This window comes from Indicator indicator, chromosome 9 (assembly GCF_027791375.1).
Source record: "Indicator indicator isolate 239-I01 chromosome 9, UM_Iind_1.1, whole genome shotgun sequence".
Classification (NCBI taxonomy): domain Eukaryota; kingdom Metazoa; phylum Chordata; class Aves; order Piciformes; family Indicatoridae; genus Indicator; species Indicator indicator.
In genome coordinates, this window is record NC_072018.1 from 32,438,553 (window position 1) to 32,460,528 (window position 21,976).

Sequence of the window (21,976 nt, forward strand, 5' to 3'; positions counted from 1 at the left end):
TGGTCTTTCCAGTTCATGTCTGTCAGCTTGTGGTCTGCATCTTGGTCATGAGTCTTGTCAATGTGCTAAACCACCACCAGCAAACCCCATGGGGGGCAAGCATGGATGTGTACAGTCAGCTCTCTAAACCAGAGGGTAGGTGATGTTATGGTGTCACACATCACAAAGGGAAAAATCTGAGGTCACCAGCAAGGCAGGAGCAGGCTGATGGGGGTACAGGCCTTGCCCTGTGCCCTTGTGCCACACCTTGAGTCCTGTGTCCAGTTCTGGGCTCCTCAATTTAAGAGAGATGTTGAGGTACTGGAACATGTCCAGAGAAGGGCAACGAAGCTGGTGAGGGGTCTGAAACACAAACCCTATGAGGAGAGGCTGAGGGAGCTGGGGGTGTTTAGCCTGGAGAAGAGAAGGCTCAGGGGTGACCTCATTGCTGTCTACAACTACCTGAAGGGAGGTTGTAGCCAGGAGGGGGTTGGTCTCTTCTCCCAGGCAACCAGCAGCACAACAAGAGGACACAGTCTCAAGCTGTGCCAGGGGAGGTATAGGCTGGATATTAGGAGGAAGTTCTTCACAGAGAGAGTGATTGCCCATTGGAATGTGCTGCCCAGGGAGGTGGTGGAGTCACCATCCCTGGAGATGTTCAAGAGAAGCCTGGATGAGGCACTTGGTGCCATGGTCGGGTTGATTGCTTAGGGCTGGGTGATAGGTTGGACTGGATGATCTTGGAGGTCTCTTCCAACCTGGTTGATTCTATGATTCTATGATTGTGCTTCAGGTGACCTGCTGAGATCAGCTCCAAAATATTTATTTGATCCTGGGATCAAATAATATATAATATTTTCTGCTGCAGGCTATGGAAGGTCCTCTGATGTACTTCAGCTCAGCTGGCTGAGACATCTGCCCCCAAAAATGCTGCCTGTTGTCATAGTGAACTCATGGTAGGTTGCTGGGATGCAGACACCAACACTGGGTCCAATGGACCCTTTCATTGGGCAGGGTGTTGGTGGGGCAGAGAGTGATGGAGAAACTACTTTCAGATAAGTCCTGTTCATTGGTAAGGATTCCAGCCACATCCCTCCTGTATGGCTGGGCACAAGCTTCCAAAGCAGAAAGCCCTATGAGGGGAAGCTGAGGGAGCTGGGGTTGTTTAGCCTGGAGGAGGCTCAGGGGAGGCCTTATTGCTGTCTACAACTACCTGAAGGGTAGTTGTAGCCAGGTGGGGGTTGCAACCAGCAACAGAACAAGAGGACACAGTCTCAAGCTGTGCAGGGCAAGTTTAGGCTTGCTCTTAGAAAGAAGTTCTTCCCAGAAAGAGAGATTGCCCATTGGAATGGGCTGCCCGGGGAGGTGGTGGGGTCAGCATCCCTGGAGGTGTTCAAGAGACTGGATGAGGCACTTAGTGCCATGGTCTAGTTGATTAGATAGGGTGATTGGTTGGACTTGATGATCTTGGAGGTCTCTTCCAACCTGGGTGATTCTGTGATTCTGTGATTGAAGAATGACTTTAGGAAACCAGGTTGGATGAGATCTTGGGCAACCAAGTCCAGCCAAGAGGCATTCCTCCCCAGGACAGGGAGGTTGGAGTAGATGATTTCTGAGCTTCCTTCCAACCTAAGCCATTCTATGATATCTGCAGAGATCCAGCTGAGAAACGGCACTTGGTTTGCCTGGCAGTGAAGTCAGTGAAATGCAGGTCATGGTGTGTGCCTGGTGTTTGTTCCTCTAGGTTCAAAGGCATTTGAGTAGCTTTGGGTTCTGTGTGCTGTGGAGTTCTAACTCCATGTTTCCTTGGAGGTTGTATAGGTGCCTCCTGTAAGGTATAAAGCTGAAAAGTTCAGAGGAGCTTAGCAGGATGTGGCATCCAAGTCCAACATGAAATCAGGCATGTCTCAAATATGTCCCTGCTCACTTGCAGAGGGGTTGCAGTAGATGACCTTTGAAGGTTCCTTCCAACCCAAAATGTTCTCTGGTTCTATGTCTTATGTCTGAGACCTACTGGACAGAATCCAGTGGAGAGTCATGAGGATGCTTAGGGGACTTGAGCATCTCCCCTGTGAAGAGAGACTGAGAGCCCTGGGGCTGTTTAGTCTTGAGAAAAGAAGGCTGAGAGGGGATCTGATCAATGTCTATCAATATCTGAGGGGTGGGTGTCAAGTGGAGGGGGCCAGGCTCTTTTCACTGGTATGCAATAATAAGATAAGAAACAACAGGTTCAAACCTGAACATAGAAGATTTCAGCTCAACATGAGGAGAAACTTCTTTGCGGTGAGGGTGACAGAGCCCTGGAACAGGCTGCCCAGCGGGGTTGTGGAGTCTCCTTCTCTGGAGACTTTCCAAACCCACCTGGATGCATTCCTGTGCAGACTACCCTAAGTGATCCTGCCCTGGCAGGGGGGTTGGACCTGATGATCTCTGGAGGTCCCTTCCAACCTCTAATATATTCTGATACTGTGAACACCTTAACCTAAGTATGTAACCTGCGGTGCAAACTGTGAGTTGTTTTTTATAGTAACTCAAGTGTAGAAGAGTTCTCAATGAAATTAAAACTTTCCTCTGATTTCCAAGTCTCCATCCCTGCTCCAAGGCCTTGGAACATAGGAGTGAAAGCTTTCTGAGATAAAAAATGTTTTTTTTTTTCCTGCTTTATGGTGATTGATGTTAGGTGACCAGTTTTAGATTTTAAATTTTTTAAATTTTCAGTGAATTTAACTCAAGACCATTTCAGTCACAGGAAATTTCAGGTCAGTGAAGGAATCCTTGCTGAAGTTCTAAGCTGCTGAAGAAAGCAGATGCGAGTGGAAAGTGGTGGTCAGGGCTAACAACTCAGTATTTGGGGTGATGAAGTCATTGTTTCGCTGCACGTAGCAATTTCCACTTTAACCCTGTGCCTGCAGAATCCAACCCATTTTCATGGCAATAACCTTTCCCTTCCTCTGAGAGCCCTCAGGGGAAAAGAAAAAGAGGTCAGGTTCTGGGTTATCAAAGTGAATTTCTGGTAATTCCACTCTGGTTTGTTCTTCCACACTCCATGTCTCAGTAGGTGCATTAGATGTGAACAGTCAGAGCAGGAACGTGTGTCGCAAAATTGGTACTGCCTCAGGTTACCTTAGTAGCCTGAAAAGTGAAAAATTTACGTCAGATGAGTTGCTGGGCTCTAAACTGTCAGCAGAATCAAACCACAAAATCATGACAACATCCTGCAGCGGCCTAAAGAAGCAGCAGATGGAGATTTCTGCCAGTGTTACACAGGAGAAGTGATAGGGCAGGGAGGGGGTCAGTCCCTTTTTGTCTGAAAATGTTGATTGGTGAGGGTGAGGAAGCACTGGAACAGGCTGCTATGGTCCAGGTGGCAGAGTTTCCTTCTCTGGGATCTTTCAAAACCATGGACGTGTTCCTGTACAACCTGCTCTAGGTGATCCTGCTTTATCAGGAAGGTTGGACTAGATGACCTCCAGAGGTTTCTTCCATCCCCACCATTCTGTGATTCTGTGACTTCTGTAAATTGGGCTTACACCTCCTCATCTATTAAATGGGGGTACCAATCTTCATCAGCCTAATGAGAACAAGTTGCTGTGCTCTTACTTGCACCACTCTAATGCAACAGGCAGTGCTGAGACCACTTAACAGCACACTGCACAGGGTATTTTATTTCCCTGGACACACTTATGTACTCAGCTACATCTCCACCAGAGTGCCTCACAAGCAGTCATCCCAGAGGGACCTGCACAGGTTAGGATGCTCTGGAAGGTGAAAGGTGATGTGATGCCATTTACTGGAGACACTGAAGGGAAAGTCTCCAGTTAACCTTATCTGCTAAGGAAAAGGGTCAAAGTAACCTTTTGGAATATTTCAAAGAAAAGAAAATGGCTCAAATCCTACCTTTCTGAAGGGAATGTCCAGAGGCCACTTCCAACCTCGATCATTCTCTGATTTTTCTGTAGGACTGAAGATGAATTTATGTGAAAAGCCCTATACTTCAGTCCTCTTCCAGCTTGGCAACATGCCTTTGGGAAAGGCTTCTTTGGGGGCTTTTCTTCACAGGGAAGCTGATCAAACTCCTTACATGGTCTTTTTCTCCAATGAAAAAGAGCTTTTACTCTCAAAGCCAGCTGCTTGTAAAGAGATTGTGGCATCTGGGGGTTGGCTACTGACAAGGTCATATGTCTGGAGTAGCTGCCAGGTAGACCCATGGCTGTGTGTTTGTATCTGTGCATGAAACAATGGGAAGATCAGGAATCCAGGGTCAGATACTGAAGAGATCCACCTCACACATAGATGTGTAGGCATTTTCCACTAACAGGCTTTCATCCTGATCAGTCAGAGATGGGAACAAGATGAAGCCTTTGGTCCTGTTTGTGTTTCCTTGAGTGATTTTGTGGCCAGCAGGTTGAGGAAGGTGGTTCTGTCTCTCTGCTTCACTTTTATGAGACCCCACCTGCAGTGCTGTCTTTAGCTCTGGAATCCTCAGCACAGAAACGACATGGACCTGTTGGAGTGGGTCCAGATTAGGCCACAAAGGTGGTCAGAGGGCTGGAATGCCTCTGCTGTGAGGACAAGCTGAGATACTTTGAGTTGTTCAGCCTGAAGAAGAGAAGCCTCCAGACAGACCTTACTGTGGCCTTTCAGTACTTCAAGGGAGCCTATGAGGAAGATGGGGATAATGTTTTTAGCAGAGCCTGCTGTGACAGGACAAGGGGTGATGGTTTTAAACTAAAAAGGGGGAGATGAACTAAAAGAAGGGAGATTTAGACGAGATAGAAGGAAGAAATTTTTTACGGTGAGGCTAATAAGGCACTGGCACAGGTTGCCCAGGGAGGTGGTAGAAACATTCCAGGGGAAGTTGGATGGGGTTCTGAGCAACTTGCTCTAGTCAAAGATGTCTTTCTTGAGTGCAGGGAGATTGGACTAGATGACCTTTAAATGCTTTTTCCATCCCAAATCATTCTATGATTCTATGACTTCCCCTGGGCATCTACTCTTCCCCTACCTAGTCACTGCAGAACAAAGGTGAGATGTGGGTGGATGGTGGAATTGAAACAAAGGGAAGTAAACCATGAAGTTCCATGGCTTGTCCTCACTTTGAAGCCCTTGTTGGGTCCTGATTTGCAGCTTGCTGATCTCTGACATTTGGTTTCTGTGAGGCATGTGGAAGTGCGTCCACAGATGTGTTTGTGGTAAGAGAATATTACTATTAGAAAGAGGGGGTGGGAAGAGAAAGAAAAAAAAAAGCTGCTTGAACAATATTTTTTTTACTCCTTTTCTTCCCTTATCTCTTTATTTGAACAAAGTATATTGGCTGACTTGGGATTCTGATGACATAGTGTCTGCCCCTCCCTTTCTGGAGGTAAAGGGAAGGAAGTGGGCTAGAAAATGAAATATCAGCTCCTAACCTCAGGTCAGGTAAGCCAGCTTCATGCTGCAACGGAAAAGATGGCAGTGGTTGAACCTCTCTATAAAAAGGAGAACAGAACTGGCTTTGAGACACATACAGAGTGGAAGAGATCTCAGAGAACGAGAACTCTTGGACTCTGTCACCCTGTGCACCTTCCTACAGAAACAAAGAGGTTGCCATGGCTTTTGCCAGCTACACTGCAGTGGTAAGTACCTATATTTGTGTAAGTCTCAAGATGACTTGTATCTAGCAATGCAGTGGTTTGTGTCAGCAATAGTGTGGCCAGCAGGACCAGGGAAGGGATTCTGTCTCTGTACTCAGCACAGGTAAGGCCACACCTCAAATACTGGGTTCAGTTTTGGCTCTCTCACTCCAAGAAGGACATCGAGGTGCTGGAGCATATCCAAAGAAGGGCAATGGAGCTGCTGAAGAGCACAAATCTTGTGAGGAGAGTCTGAGGGAACTTGTTTTGTTTAGCTTGAAGATAAGGAGGCTGAGGAGAGACCTTCTCACTCTTTATGACTACCTGAAAAGAGGTTGTAGTGAGTTGAAGGCTGGTCTGTCCTCCCAAGCAAAAGAAACAACAGAACAAGAGGCAATGGCCTCAAATTGTTCCAGGGGAGGTTTAGGTTGGGCATTAAGAAAAATTTCTTCACTGAAAGAGTTATCAAGAACTGGAACAGGCTGCCCAGGGAGGTGGTGGAGTCACCATCCCTGGAGGTATTTAAAAGATGTATAGATGAGGTGTTGAGTGACATTTTTTTTTTTTTTTTGTGGACTTGACAGTCTTAGATTAACAATTGGACTTGCTGATCTTATAGGTTCCTTCCAACCAAACCAATTCTATGATTCTATGATATATTTTCTGAAAGAAGAAAAGCAGAATGCAAATCTCATAATGCTATTGCCTACAAGCAACCCTTTAGGTCTTATTGGGATCTCAATGGGATGCTAAGTCTGTCTGATACAGCTTTCTGTCTGGAGCTTTTACACGTCCTTGGTGCTTGAATGACAAAGAGGCAGTGTCTTACCCATTATTTATCTGGAAGTGCAGCACTGTCACAGGAGTGACAGTCCTTTTCCCAGGTCATATGCAATGAAAATTGCTGGAATTTCACTGTGAAGTGTCTGTACATTTACATTTCAGCCTGTGCACTATTTGCAGCACTGTCAACTCCTGTGATTCTTTTAAAAGCTTTGCATTTATCTGTCTTATCTAAACCTGAGCTCCTGGAAATGGCCCAAGAATCTCAGATTTCATTGATAAAAAGGTTGTTTCTAGCAAACCCCTGCTAGGTGACCAACTTTTTGTGTCCTGAGAAAGCCTATGACTTATTAGGGTCCTAAGCTTAGACATGGGATCAGTTGAGTGCTTACCTCACTGTGTAGAGCATAAGGCCTCTGAATTTGACTGTGGACGAGGACCTTTCACAGCTTGTTGGAGAGATGCTCTTGATGCAGAGCCAACTATGAACCAGAATTTGGATGAGTTTAGCATCTCCTGTAAATAGTATTATTAGGATTGTGCTTTTTGCTGTTGCTGGACTGTCTCACCCAAATACAAGGATGAAGATGGTTTGTTGATGGTCCAACCTAGTCTGTGCTTGGATCGTGACGTCTCTTTTTTTCCTGACTGAACAGAGCTAATGACACCTTTCTCTCTCCCAGTTCAGATCACTGCTTTTGGTGCTGGTTCTAGCACTCATAGTAAGGAGCTCACCCCATGGCAGGGCAATTCATCCTCGACTCCCCAAGCATAGGAGCTCTGTGAGGCTCAGTGAAGATTGCCTGAACCAAAAGGATCTCAAATTCCCTACAACAGTGAAAGTTGACATTCGTATCAGCAATCCAGACCACGCCTTTACAATGGCCCATGATGTCAGGAACCGGTCTCTTGCTCCTTGGGATTACAGGTACCTCTTCAGCTGTTATCTAAATTGCAATGAGTGTCCTACAGAGGTGGCTTTTGCAGTGAAGGATGGCTGGTTCTCAGCACATGCCTGGAGTCCTGTGAATACTGCAGACACTTCATGATACACGCTTCACATTTTGATGTTGGGTGAGATTTCTCCAAGACAAACTGCAATGTAAAAGGGACACCAGTGGAATGATTTCTAATCATCTTGTCAATCTTTGGCAATCATAGAATTATTTAGGTTTGAAAAGACCTTTAAGATTATCAAGTCCAACCATTAACTCTACATTGCCACGTCCACTAGTAAACCATGCCCCTCAGCACCACATCTACATGGCTTTAAAACACCTCCAGGGCTGGTGACTCCATCACTTCCTTGCGAAGCCTGTTCCAAGGCTCAGTAACCATTTCCATGAAGAAATTTTTCGTGATGTGCAAACTAAACCTCCACTGGCACAACTTGAGGCCATTTCCTCTTGCCCAGTCTCTTGTTACCCGGGAGAAGAGACCAACCTCCACCTTGCTACAACCTTCTGTCAGGGAGTTGTAGAGAGCCAGAAGGTCTCCCCTCAGCCTTCTTTTCTCCAGACTAGACAAACCCAGTTCCCTCAGACTTTCCTCCCTCTAGACCCTTCACCAGCTTCATTGCCCTTCTTTGGGTGTGCTCCAGCACCTCAATGTCCTTCTTGCAGTAAGGGGCCCAAAATGAACCAATATTTGAGGTGTGGCCTTACCTGTGCCGAGTACAGAGGCACAATGTCTTCCCTTCTCCTGCTGGCCACACTATTTCTGACACAGGCCAGGATACTGTTGACCTTTTTGGCCACCTGGGGACACTTCTCGCTCATATTCAACCTGCTGCTGAGCAATTCCCCCAGGTCCTTCTCTGCTGGTCATTTTCCTGGTCACTCTTCCCCAAGTCTTTAGCACTGCATGGGGTTGAGATGATGATGGAATTATTCATTCCTCTAGGGAAAGAAAGGTTTACATTGTGATTTTGCATTTTCCTAACTGAAATGTTCAAAGGCTGAAATTGAAATAATAGCAAAGAAGAATGAATACTCCACTTGACATCAGTCCTGTATTTTAACCAGCTCCATTCCATCTCACTCTTAAAGACTAATAGGGTGGTACTACTCTCCCAAAATCGAGTCAGTTCCTAGGAAATCATTCTAAAAATATTGAGAATAGGGAAATTCTTTGGGCATGTAGTGATAGGACTAGGGGGAATGGAATAAAGCTGGAAGTGGGGAGATTCAGGCTGGACGTGAGGAAGAAGTTCTTCACCATGAGAGTGGTGAGAGCCTGGAATGGGTTGTGCAGGGAGGTGGTTGGGGCCCCATCCCTGGAGGTGTTTGCAGCCAGGCAGGATGAGGCTCTGGCCAGCCTGATGTAGTGTGAGGTGTCCCTGCCCATGGCAGGGGAGTTGGAACTGGATGATCTTTGTGGTCCCTTCCAGCCCTGACTGATTCTATGATTCTATGATTCTATGCCTCACTGAGGACACACAGGTCAATAGCATGGTGTTTTCATGGAGAAAAACAAGAAGACCCTCCCCAAACATGTTGTACAAGTGCATAAAGCTCTTTTGTGTGCCCATCCCCAGGCTTGACGAGGACCCCAACCGCTTCCCCCAGGTGATTGCTGACGCTGAGTGCCGCCTCTCCAGCTGCGTGAACTCACAAGGGCAGGAGGACTACAGCCTCAACTCTGTCCCCATCCAACAGGAGATCCTGGTCCTCCGGCGGGAGCAGGAGGGCTGCCTGCCCACCTACCGCCTGGAGAAGAAAATCATCACTGTGGGCTGCACCTGCGCTGCTCCAATTGTCTACCGCCAGTCCTAGGAGGGGTTAGTGAGACCACATCAGGAGGAAGGAAATGTCTCCCCTGAACACCTCCAAGGGGAGATGCATCCCAGCCATTTAACATGACATTTCCTTTCCAAATCTGAGCAAACTACCTCCTGAAGGCATCGATCCTTGTTGATTTCTGAATGGAAGTCACTGCGAGCTGGTGTTGGAGGGGAGAGAGGGAGACAGAGGAAGAATTTTGTTTGTGGCTCCAAGCAGTAGGGTGGGGGTAAAGCAGTGCTTCTAGGGTTGATTGTTTGTTTGTTTGTTTGGGGTTTTTTTGATGCATTTTATATCAGTTTGGTGAATGAATGAACTATAGTTTCAGAAGCTGTCCCTGGCAGTAATGGATACATGCCAACCAGCACTGTCACAAAAATCCCATCTCTTACACCTTTTCCCTCCCTCCCTCCTTACCCCCTCATCCTTTTTATCTGTCCTTGCTTGCCAGCATATTACCAGTGCACATCTGACAGGCCTGATTCTCACTGGACTCTGAGTCTGTGCCACTCAGACTTCTGTCACACCGTTTTGGGAGAGAACTGAGTCCACTTGCATTGAGAGCTAAAAATCAAAGAACCAAGGAGTGTTTGTATTTCTATTTATATCTTCTATTTATGACTCTATTTATGGCTTTGTATGTGCTCAGAGTATCAAAAAAAAATAGTGAGTGTTTATCTGTATTTATTCAATAATTTATCTGCTGAATAAAAGTTCTATTTTATTTACAAGAAGGTTGTGTTATGGTGGATCAAAATGAAAGCAGACACAGAAAATGGGTTTGGGCTGCACTCAGTAGCACTGAGAGATTTCACCCAAGATCAGGCTTGTTCTGGCTCAGTGATATGAGTAAGAAGGAGCACAAGAGAACTTGCAGCCTAGATAGATGAAAAGAGGCCAAAAAAGAAGGGCTGAAAGTGCTGAAGTGAGGTTATACAGCCAGTGCTGGGGGGAGGTGGCAATGTAGCTGGGTTCTCTAGACCTTGGAGGTGGTCTCTAGGGATGGTGGGAAATACTGCAGGGCTGCAGCTGAAATTTGGGATGGAGGTCTAGTCTGGTTCATGTGAGCAACCTATTTGATTTCAGCTACACAGAAGACACTTTAAGATAGAAGCATAGAATCATTTTGGTTAGAAGAGACCGTTAAGGTCATCAAGTCCAACCATTAGCTAGCACTGCCAAGTGCTGCCATCACTAAACCTTGTCCCTCAGCACCACATCTACACCTCTTTTAAATCCCTGCAGGGACAGTGACTCCACCACTTCCCTGGGCAACCTGTTCCAGGGCTTGACAACCCTTTCAGGGAAGAAGTTTTTCCAGTTTAAACTTCTCCATGTGCAACTTGAGGCTATTTCCTCTTGTCCTGTGCCTTGTTACTTGGGAAAAAAAGACTGAGCCCCACCTGGTGCAGTTAGGCTTTGGGTTTCCTGCCCAGAGGAGGTTGGTTGAGTTGTTGGGTCTAAATGACTCCTTTGGTACTTGTTTGTTGAGTGTATTCCCTGCCCCATGGGTCACCAGGAAGCAGTTTAACAAGCCATGGGTAACCAGGTGGGGAAACCTTCTTTTTCAGTTACAAGCATGTGTACTCATTTGTGGCAGCAGCTGTTTCATTATGACCACCAAGTTCTTCATGTGGTGGAGCACAAACCCATGGAGGCTTCTCCTTTTTTGACACCATCTCTTCTCTTACAGTAACCACTGACCAGGAAATCTCATGTTGCACACCCTGGTTTTTACTCTTGACCTATTTCTCTCCCTCTCTATAAATCTAGTTCATGGGGTTGGCCTCACATTTTTTTTCTTTTTTTCGTGGGGAGAAAACCAGCTTCCATTTCTCTCTCCAGATATAATTTGGTATTAGGTTTTTGGAAGCTAAAGAGCTATAATCTCCTGTGCTGATGCTCTTAAACACTCATCAGCTTAGCTGAGGAGTTGCTCTGGCTTGATATATTCTGAGGTAGCTAATTAAGGAAGTCTCACCCCTGGTCATGAGGTTTTGCAGCCAATGCTATCAACTGCAAACCACACACCACTTATTAAGGCATGCCTGTGGGGATTGTTTCTAAATAAAATGAGCAACAAGGGTGATTTCCTTCTCTTGGCATTGTTCTTAGAGTGCAGTTGGTTGTAAATAAGAGTCTGGTGATTTTTTTAGGTGCTGGCTTTTGTGATAAGGTAGGTGGTTGGCTTTAAGCTTCTTGTAGACAGCACAGTCATATCACCACCAGGAGCAAGAACAGTTCACAGCTGAGGACCACTCTTTGCTAGAGGCTTTGCATGGTTTTGTTCCACTTGCATCAGGGATCTAGCTCCTGGATTCTCAGCTGAGCATCTCTGGCTCTGAAATGCAGCTTAGAGCAGCCTTCAGGGACTCAGATGTTTTACCAGAAGGAGAAGCACTGCTGTAGGCGTAGCAGCAGTCCCACAGAGTCTTCTTGTAACCTGCTGGGCTAAGCAACCTATAGTCACAGGCTAGTATCTGAGCCTTCTGGCTTTTCCTATTCCTTTCACCTTCTGCTGGCCTCTCCTTTCCCTGTCTCCTTACTCAGTCCTTCCCTTGGCTGTGCCTGTTCTGGCAGCTCAAGCAGGATCCTGTTGTGAAGCAGCTCTCATGGGATATTGGAAGGAGCACACTGGAGAGAGTCCTGCATTTGCATATGCTGGGACACAGAGAAGTGATATGAGTCCAGGGAGATGCCTCCTCCCAGACTTATGGACATGTTGGCCTACAGGTATGAGTCAGGCTTCTTTGGATCTTTGACCACAGGCAGACGCTCCTAGGGGTGTTCAAAGGGACTACAAAAGATAAGAAGGAATTTGCACTGAAACTTTCCAAAACAAGAAAGAGCAAGATTTAGCTGCTGCACCTCAAATCAGTAACAGCTGAGCGAGGATAAAAGAAAGCTCCTACTCTCTTCAGTGTCTTGGCATGATCATTATTGATGAATGTTTTCCCAGAGAAACAAAGGTACTGATTAGGTGACCTCATGGCAGAATGCATTGATTTGCAATTATTCTGCACCTTTCCAACTGAACACAACAATAAGAAGGAAGACCTCTCAGCTTTGTGATGCCAGGACTTACAAGAGAACTTTCAGCAAGAAAGGAAATATTTCTCAGGTCGAATGAATCAAGGTGATCATACCACTCATAGAATCATTGAATTGTTAGGGTTGGAAGGGACCTCAAGGATCATCTAGTTCCAACCTTCCTGCCATGGGTCAGGGACACCTCACACTATATCAGGTTGCTCAGAGACACATCCAGCCTGGCTGCAAAAACCTCCAGGGATGAGGCTTCTACCAGCTCCCTGGGCAACCTCTTCCAGTGTCTTACCATCCTCATGGTGAAAAACTTCTTCCTGACATCCAATCTGAATCTACCCATTTCTAGTTTTGTTCCATTCCTCCCAGTCCTATCACTCCCTGACATCCTAAAACGTCCCTCCCCAGCTTTTTATAGCCACCTTCAGATACTGGAAGGCCACATTAAGGTCTCCTCAGAGCCTTTAAGCACTTCTGCTGGAGCAAGACAACATCCAATCAACTTGCAAAGGTGAGGACCAAGTTGGCAGGAGGCCAGGTAAATAAACAGGTTTTGTGTCCCAGGGCACAGAGTTAATTGGGTTGGCAAATGGTCCAAGGGAGAAAGATCCCTGTCAGCCCAGCAGCAGAAAGCTGTTGGTGTCTGGGCACTCCAGCTGTATCATCTCTTGCTGACCAGCTGCTTCCTTTTTTTTTCTCTCAGCTTTGTTAACTGGGCCTTATTATTCATGGGCTAGCTCTATCCAACAGCACATCACTACCAGGGAGCAAAGGGTGGGACTTAACTGTAATTTTAACTGTTAGAATTTACCTGGGCTGCTGCAGACCATTCACCAAGGCTTCTATAGCAAGTGGTAGGACATTGAGAGGTTATCTAATGGACAAAGCAATCAGCTTTATTTCAGTCTTCCTGGACTGATACTTACATAATGACTTGAAAACCTCAAAGGATGAGTGTTCTTGGATGAATTGTTTTTTTGTTTTATTTTCTTTTTGCCAATCTGTTCCCATACTTAATATTCTTGGGACAGTCAGCTGAGGTGAACTTCAGGATCTGCAGGAGATCTCAAGGAGGAATAGTTGGAGATAAGGTAGGGAACAAGCTAAGTTAGGATCACATATACTGCCAGATCACTGGGCAAAGTTATATCAGGGAACATATATGAGCAAAGTTATATTAGTGTTTGGAGGCAACTAAATGTGTGGACAGGAGTTCATTGTTGTGATTGCAGGTACTGTGATAACTCAAGTAACGTTGTCTTGTCAGTGCTTATTTCTTATCAATGCTTATCAATCTCTAAAGGACAGGTGGCAAGAGGATGTGGCCAGATTCTTTTCAGTGGTGCCCAGAGACAGGACAAGGGGCAATGGGCATAAACTAGAAGACAGGAATTTCTATCTGAATGTGAGGAAAATCTTTTTGTAAGGTTGGCAGAGGACTTGAAAAGGCTGCCAAAAGAGGCTGTGGAGTCTCCTTCTCTGGAAATATTCAAAACTTGCCTGGATGCAACACTGTGCAACCTGATTTAGTAGAAGTGTTGGACTAGCTGATCTCTAGAGGTCCCTTCCAAGTCCTGCCATTCTCTGAGTCTGTGATTCCTTGGACCAGTGCACATCTGTGAGGTCAAGGGATGGTATGAATCATGTGGCCATGCTGTGAGTTTAGCTCACAGGCTGATGCACTTGATTTTGCCTGGAGTACAGTAGGAATCAGAATAATTTTGGTTGGAAAAGAACAAAGGTCAGTGAGTCCAGCCAAGTAGATTAGGGAGGTACAGCTGGAGGAAATAACCCCTGGTAGCAAAAGTTGGGATGATCACATCTCCAGTTAGCACAGATGGATCTGGAGAAGATGCTTTCACTTGAGAGAACCTTGCCACTCGTTAGGGACTTGCATCCCTGAGCTCTGTCTCACTAGAAGTTTGATATTTACCGTTGCATTTGCCAATGGCCAAGAAGAGTCACACCTCCTCAAGATGGCAGCAAGCAAAACATCCGCATCTTTGCAAACCAGCCTGCCTTCTGAAAGGCAGAAGATTTTTATCTGAGCACTTTTAACCCAAGTGTGCTTTAAATAAACCCAGCTGCAGTGCTGGATGTCCACCTACGCAAGTCACGTCGCCAGCGTGGTAGAAATGCTGTGTCAGAGTGCTCTACATTTGAGGCACCAGCTGCTGGCAGGGAATGTATGATAAGGCCAGGAGCATGGAGGAAATGATGATTACAGTTAGCAACACATGGTAAATACCCACCCAACTCACTCATGCATTTTTTTCCTTGAATACCAAAGTAGTGATGCTGCTCCACAGAAAATGTGTTGAGAGGGGTTGGAGTTAAAATCACAGATAGCATCAGCCCAAAGTTAAAGTCAGCAGTGGAAATGCACTCAACATTTGAGAGGAAGGAGTTATTTCCCCCCCAAAAAAAGCATTCAAAGCGTTTTGTTGATACACAGATTGCATTAGGTTGGATGTGACCCATAAAGATCATCTTGTCCAATCCCCTTTGCAGTGAACAGGGACATCTCCAACTAGATCAGGCTGCCCAGGGCCACATCAGTCTGATTTTGAATGGCTCCAGGAATAGGACTCAGCATCCCTGGGCATCCTGAAACTGGTCTTTACAAGGAGTAATGTTTTTAAACTAAAAGAAGGGAGATTTAGACTAGGCATAAAGAAGACATCTTTGACAATGAGGGTGGTGAAACTCTGAGCCAGGTTGCCCAGACAGGTGGTAGATACTGCATCCCTGGAAACATTGCAGGTCAGGCTGGGCAGGGCTGCAAGCAGCTGATCTAAAGATGTTCCTGCTCATTGCAAGGGTTTGGCTTGGATGATCTTTAAATGCCCTTTCCCATCAAAAACCATGTTATGAAAGCTGGTGAGGAGCTGGTGAGGGAGCACAAGCCTCATGAGGAGCAGCTGAGGGAGCTGGGGTTGTTTAGCCTGGAGAAGAGGAGGCTCAGGAGAGACCTTATTGCTGTCTACAACTACCTGAAGGGAGGTTGTAGCCAGGTGGGGGTTGGTCTCTTCTCCCAGGAAACCAGTGACAGAAGGAGAGGACATAGTCTCAATCTGCATCAGGGGAGGTTTGGACTGGGTTTTAGGAAGAAATTCTTCCCAGAAAGAGAGATTGGCCATTGGAATGGGCTGCCCAGGGAGGTGATGGAGTCACTGTCCCTGGAAGTGTTTAAAATAAGACTGGATGAGGAACTTAGTGGCATGGTTTAGTTGATTAGATGGTGTTGGGTGATAGGTTGGACTTGATGATCTTGAAGGTCTTTTCCAACCTGGTTAATTCTGTGATTCTGTGAAATTAATTTCCAATCAGATAATTAGGTGGATAGCTGGATAGGTTTTTTTTTTTTTTTTTTTTTTTTTTTCCTGATCTGTCTTGAACGTGAAATTATTTTGGTGTCCCTTGGTAAATCATTTTTCTTCAGGTATCTTAGTTTCTCTGTCAGTAAAATGATGTTAAGGATACAAACCGTAACTTTCCCATGGGATTTACATTTCACTGCAGCAGAACTAGATATTATCAAGCGAATCTGAGGCTTTAGCATCATGCAAGGCTCTTATATGATCATTATGGAATTGAGTGACTTCTTGCCTTATCAAAAAGGCTTCTTTAGTAAGAAAGAAGAATTCCACAGGTGTGGGTTTGTTTTGTTGTTTTATATGACACCAGTTTATTGATTTATTTCACAGGGTATTTTTTAATTACACAAAGATAAATAAAAAGATACATTATTAATAACCCTTCCACCAGCATAAATAGAGTTGCATAAATAGACATTTCAAACTGTAAACTAAAGTTGTGTAGAGAGTTCCTATTGCTATAGTTCCCTTGTACATAAAAGTGTCCAAACTCTGAATTCGCAGAGTTTGAGATTTTGGAGGAAAATAATTCTTTTTCTTTAAAACCGAGACATCTTAATTTTTAATATATTTCTGATAGTTTCCAGCTAATCGTCCAGGCTTGATTCAGTCTTCCAGAGACCGAATCAGCTCCTTTCATTTCACTTCTGTCAGGCAAGGAAGCTTTCCTCCGTGGCTCCCTGCTCTTACCCTGCTGGCTCCCTTTAAGCCTGGTGTTGGACCATGGGGAAGACGCAGGTGCAGCCCACAGTGATAATTTTCTTCTCCAGCCGGAAGGATTGGTGGCAGCCCTTCGACTCCCTCTTAAGGACAAGGATCTCCTGTTTGATGGCGACAGAGTTGAGGCTGTGGTCCAGCTGCCCCTTGGAATTCACACATCTGGAGTGGCGACACTCGGCGTCCGCAATGAACTGGGGGAAGCGGTTGTGATCCTCGTCGATCCTGTGGGTCGACATGAAAGGATGTGGTTGTATCGAGAATGGTGTGGCCAGCAGGATAAAGGAGGTTATTCTGCCCCTGTACTCAGCAATGGTCAGGCCACACCTTGAGTACTGTGTCCAGTTCTGGGCTCCTCAATTCAAGAGAGATGTTGAGGGACTGGAATGTGTCCAGAGAAGGGCAACGAAGCTGGGGAGGGGCCTGGAACACAAACCCTATGAGGAGAGGCTGAGGGAGCTGGGGGTGTTTAGCCTGGAGAAGAGGAGGCTCAGGGGTGACCTCATTGCTGTCTACAACTACCTGAGGGGAGGTTGTAGCCAGGTGGGGGTTGGTCTCTTCTCCCAGCCAACCAACAGGAGAACGAGGGGACACAGTCTCAAGCTGTGCTAGGGGAGGTATAGGCTGGATAGTAGGAGGAAGTTCTTCACAGAGAGAGTGATTGCCCATTGGAATGTGCTGCCCAGGGAGGTGGTGGAGTCACCATCCCTGGAGATGTTCAAGAGAAGCCTGGATGAGGCACTTGGTGCCATGGTCTAGTTGATTGCTTAGGGCTGGGTGATAGGTTGGACTGGATGATCTTGGAGGTCTCTTCCAACCTGGTTGATTCTATGATTCTAATTGTGGTGGGTTGAAATTACCCCCCCTCCCCAAAGTAAAATTGCCAGCTCGACTCAGCTGGAAAGCAACTGAAGCTATATTTACAAGAGAAGCTACAATCTGAAATAGGGAATGCAATGAATATGTATAAAATAGACAAATTTTACATACATTTACAATTTATAAACAGCAAAAGAACCCTCCCTGGACAAAACCAGGGGGTTACCAACAGCTTCCTCCTCTTCCCCTGTCCTTCCCCCCCTGTACATGGGACCAGACAAAGAAAGGAGAAAAGCAGAGAGTGGCTTGTTAGTACTTAGCCACAACAAAGCAGCACAGCCAAGGTCAGCAAGCTAGCAGAAACACCAGCTAGTATCTGCCAGAGCTAAAGAAGTGAAAAAGAGAGAAAGTTAGCTTATAGAACTAGCTTTATGTTAGATACCAGGCCAATGGGATTATTTAGACCTTATCATTATTTTCCTTTTTGCATCCAATAGTAATTTATTTACATTCTACCATGTTCTGCTCAAGATCTGTGGAAAATTTCCTAGGCACAGCCTAAATCTATACAGTAATGGAAATGCTGATGCTGCTCAGGGGGCATGATAGTCTGGATCACTAGGGGCTCCCAACTTGAGATTTTGTACCTTCTGGGAGATTGCCTATGAAGGAACACCTCAACATGAGGAGAAACTGCTCTGAGGATGATGGAGCACAGGAACAGGCTGCCCAGAGGGGCTGTGGAGTCTCCTTCTCTGGAGATTTTCCAAACCCACCTGGATTCATTCCTGTGTGGCATGCCCTAGGTGATCCTACTTTGGCAGGGGTGTTGGACCTAGAAATCTAGAGATTTCTTCCAACCTCTAACATTCTATGATTCTGTGATTCTATTATTCTCCCCTACTGTATATTTTTAGAAGATAAAGTGTTAAGTAAGTAAATGCTGCAGATTTTGAAGCCAGGACTGCAGGCAGCTGTCTTTGCAATGAACTTGTTTCAACCGGGCACTGACCTTGAAAGGCTGATTCGAAATTATCTGAGCTTCTCAGCATGTCAGACTGACTAATGGACCCAAAGACCCTCCTGACAGCAGAAGAAATGTTCTTAGGTCCTGGTGCTAATATCATTAAACCACCATTGAATCTGGTGTAATGTTAGCCCTCTGAGGTTTGGGTTTTTTTCAAGATAGCTTAGACAAAGAATGCTTTTGATGGTAAAGTTTGCCCCAGTATAAAAGAAATTAATTAAATTACAAAAATAATTTCCTTTGCCTTCTATGTTGACCTAAACCATTATTTTGTTCTCTGTTCCTTTCTGTACTGGTTATCTTTCAAAGAGGATTACATGGAATATGGATACCCTCCTATTCCCAAAATCTCTCAGGAGGGAAAGCCCTGAAAATAAAGATGTGGGCATAGCCCCAGCATTTTTCCTGACCATTACATCCAGAGTAATTCTAGAGCCATAGGGACAGAGGCCATACCTGTAATCCCATGGAGCCAGAGAGCGGCTGCTGACATCAGGAGCCACTTTGGTGTCCTGGTTTGTATTGCTGATGCTTATGTTGACCCTCACAGTTTGAGGGAATTTTGAGTCTTTTGGGGTCTGGCATCCAGTATATGCTTGCTTGAAGAGGTTCTGTGGCTTGAGTCCAGGCTGTATCACCTTCCCATATGCAGAAGTGCTGGCTGACAGCACGGCCAGCAGCACAAAGAGCACTGACCTGGACTGAAGAGAATTGGTGCATTTAGGACACAAGGCAGGTGCAGCTTCTGTAACATGGCACACGTAACAGCTTTGCTGTGTGGCTAGGAAATTCATCCACAGTCAGCCCAGCTGGTGGTTAAAGCCTATAACTTGGAGTAATCAGACAAAAATGTGCCATAAATCACATCTGCTCTTGCTTTCATTAACTGATGATGGGACAAGGGGTGATGACACTAAACTAAAGGAAGGGGGGATGAAGACTGGATATAAGGAAGAAATTCTTTATGCTGAGCCTGCTGAAACATTGGTACAGAGTTCCTGGAGAGGTGGCAGATGCCTCATCTCTGGAAACATTCCAGGTCATGTTGGACTGGGCTCTGAGCAACCTGATCTACTTGAAGATGTCCCTGCTTACTGCAGGGGAGTTTGGCCTAGATGACCTTTAAGGATCCTTTCCAAACCAAAACATTCTATGATTCTGATTCTTCTGGTGCTGACAGGTGTGGTATCCACTCAGCTGTAATTTGTTGATTACAAAAAAAAAAAAAAAAATCTAATGCAGACATTAGAAGACAGCAGAAAAGATAGAATGACAGAAAGGGACTCTGAGTTTGAGCTGGCTCATAGTATATGGCAGTAGCCCCTCTCACTCTCCTTGCTGCCCCATGCTCATGCTGCTCAGCGCTCTCACATTTTGGTTATTTTCAATTGTCAATGGTTTAAACAAGCATTTAAAGGTTGGTGCAGTTCCTCATTCTTGACAGTCATCTGTTAGAACTGAAATAAGTCTCTGTCAAACTGGGGAAAAGAAATAGAAAGCAAGTTCTTACCAGAAAAGCACAAAGGGTAGGAGACATCTTCGTTCCTCCTCTTGCTGCAGCTGATGCTTGCACTGGGCTGTGTTGCTCTGAAGATGCTTGGGCACAATTGCTTCTGGACCTTTTATAAGGGTTTCTGTGTTGTCCTAGTTAATTTGGAGTAGGTGTTTCTTTCCCAACCTTCACTGTGGTTTCTGACCAGAACTTGAGTTAAAAAGTGTAATGTATATATATATATTCCATTAACGCAGGTGGAAGACAGGATATGGGCTCACCCTTTCTTAGATGTAGAGATGATGTCATCACTCCAGCCATGTCACACAAAGAGTTACAAAACTCAAGGATGGTGTCAGAAAACCACCCAAAAAAAAAAAAAAAAAAAGAAAAAAGAAAAAAAGAAAAAAAGAAAAAAAGAAAAAAAAGAAAAAGGCAAACACTGCAGTAAGTGACCACAAAGTATACAATTGAGGTGGTAGAGTTCCCATCACTGGAAATATTCCAGGTCAGGTTGAACTGGGGCTCTGAGCAACTATATCTAGTTAAAAATATCCCTGCTTACTTCAGGGAGGCTGGTCTGGATGACCTCTAAGGGTCTCTTCCAACCCCAACCATCTTCTCATTCTGTGGGGATTTAAAACTGTGACTCGTGTCACCATCTAGCCAAACTTAAGTTGATGCACTCCATGGTCTTGACTTGGGATGCCATAGGTATCCAAACCACCAATGTCACCAGCACTGTCAGATTGGATCTCTTTGCTCCTGATGTCTTTTCATCTTAAACCGGGCAGATAATTGACAGCTGCCTCCCATCCAGTTTCTCCCCAACGCTTGTCATGTGCTGTCATTTAGCTTGATGTCTGAGGAGCTAGGTTCCTTCTCAAGCTCCTATCTTTTTCTCAGATTTCTTTGTCTGAATTAGGCTATTTCTGTTCATGTCTGCACCTCAGGTGTGATATGTCAGTTTTGATCAGAATGCTTTGTGATAATGAGTTCTCAAATTCAGACATTCTCCATCCGGGGAAAAAAAATTAATCTTGTGAACACTGATTTTGAGCTTTCCACTCTTTCACTTCAGGCTTTTGTGCCTATGAGACAGGGCTTTGATCCTAAGAAAAAGGGTCTGGGAAGAGTGATGGAAGAAGTTAAGCCTTCAGTTTTTAAGTTTGGGAGAGGACAGAGGAGTTCAAGAGAAATCTGGTGAAGGCTGGTGAGATGCAAAATGAATTCTCTCGTAGGCAGGAAAAGTAGAAGGAACTGCAGGCACATTCTCCATGGAATATAGGTGACAGTGTGTTCCACTTGAAAATATTGGGAGCAAAACCACCTTGGATTGTGTAACCCCAAGGCATTACAGCTCCCTGTGTCCTAGTCCCATGTCCTGTGTCCTAGGTGACAGTGATCAGTAATCCCATGTAGCTCCCAATCCCACCCTGCTCTCTCTCCATCTTTATAAGTCCAAAACATTGCAGCTGTGATGTCCCCTTCCATGTTAGTATTTAAACATGCAGTATTTCAATTCTCATGTTGAAGTGGTAGGGTTTGGAAGGGACCTCTGAAGATCATCTAGTCCAACTCTATTGCTAGAACAGGACCACCTAGATCAAATCACACAGGAGCAAGTCGAGGTGGGTTTTGAATACCTCCAGAAACAGAGACTCCATAACCTCTCTGGGCATCCTGTTGCAGTGCTCTGCCAGCCTCAAAGTGAATAATTCTTTTCCTTATGTTTACATGGAACTTCCTGTCTTTCATTTTGTGTCCCCTGGCCCCATTTACTGGGCACCCTGAGAATAGTCTGGCTCCCTCCTCCTGACACTTGCTCTTTAGGTATTTATAATCACTAATGAAATCCCCTTCTGTCTTATCTGCTCAAGGGTAAACAGACCTATCTCTCTCAGGCTTTCCTCATAAGGCAGATGTTCCAGCCCCCTCATCATCTTACTGGCTATCTGATTAACTCTCTCCAATAGTTCCTTATCTCTCTTGAACTGGGGAGCCCATAACTGGACACAACAATCCACATGTGGTCTCACCAGGGCAAAGTTGAAGGGAAGAATAACAGAATCAATAAGGTTGGAAAAGACCTCAAGGATCATCAAGTCCAACCTGTCACCCAAGACCTCATGACTACAAAACCATGGCACCTCCAGGGATGGTGACTCCACCACCTCCCTGGGCAACACATTCCAAAGGCTAACAACTTTCTCCATGAAGAACTTTCTCCTCACCTTGAGCCTAAACTTCCCCTGGTGCAGCTTGAGACTGTGTCGTCTTGTTCTGGTGCTGATTGCCTGGAAGATGAGACCAACCCCCTCCTGGCTACAACCTCCCTTCAGGTA

At 45.4% G+C, this 21,976-nt stretch overlaps 2 protein-coding genes across 2 annotated transcripts; one reads left to right on the forward strand and one right to left on the reverse strand.

Moving 5' to 3' along the window:
• Window positions 1–5,567: 5,567 nt before the first annotated feature.
• LOC128968998 (interleukin-17F-like) lies at window positions 5,568–9,148 on the forward strand. Its single transcript, XM_054383669.1, has 3 exons — window positions 5,568–5,594; window positions 7,058–7,302; window positions 8,911–9,148. Exons 1-3 carry the CDS (start codon window positions 5,568–5,570, stop codon window positions 9,146–9,148), a joined length of 510 nt encoding a protein of 169 aa, XP_054239644.1.
• A 7,132-nt stretch (window positions 9,149–16,280) lies between these two features.
• Window positions 16,281–19,676, reverse strand: LOC128969011 (interleukin-17A-like). The gene is made up of 3 exons (XM_054383682.1): window positions 19,650–19,676; window positions 18,596–18,840; window positions 16,281–16,518 (listed from the first exon to the last, which is right to left on the reverse strand). The coding sequence occupies exons 1-3, from the start codon at window positions 19,674–19,676 to the stop codon at window positions 16,281–16,283; spliced, it is 510 nt and encodes a 169-aa protein (XP_054239657.1).
• Between the last annotated feature and the right edge of the window lie 2,300 nt (window positions 19,677–21,976).

Excerpts from the sequence above, each read along its gene's own strand:
- LOC128968998 (XM_054383669.1), top strand. The coding sequence starts at position 5,568 with ATGGCTTTTGCCAGCTACACTGCAGTG. Across the intron at positions 5,595-7,057 it reads TTGCCAGCTACACTGCAGTG|TTCAGATCACTGCTTTTGGT; the intron begins GTAAGTACCTAT and ends TCTCTCTCCCAG. Across the intron at positions 7,303-8,910 it reads CTTGCTCCTTGGGATTACAG|GCTTGACGAGGACCCCAACC; the intron begins GTACCTCTTCAG and ends GCCCATCCCCAG.
- LOC128969011 (XM_054383682.1), bottom strand. The coding sequence starts at position 19,676 with ATGTCTCCTACCCTTTGTGCTTTTCTG. Across the intron at positions 18,841-19,649 it reads CTACCCTTTGTGCTTTTCTG|TCCAGGTCAGTGCTCTTTGT; the intron begins GTAAGAACTTGC and ends AATTCTCTTCAG. Across the intron at positions 16,519-18,595 it reads CTGGCTCCATGGGATTACAG|GATCGACGAGGATCACAACC; the intron begins GTATGGCCTCTG and ends GTCGACCCACAG.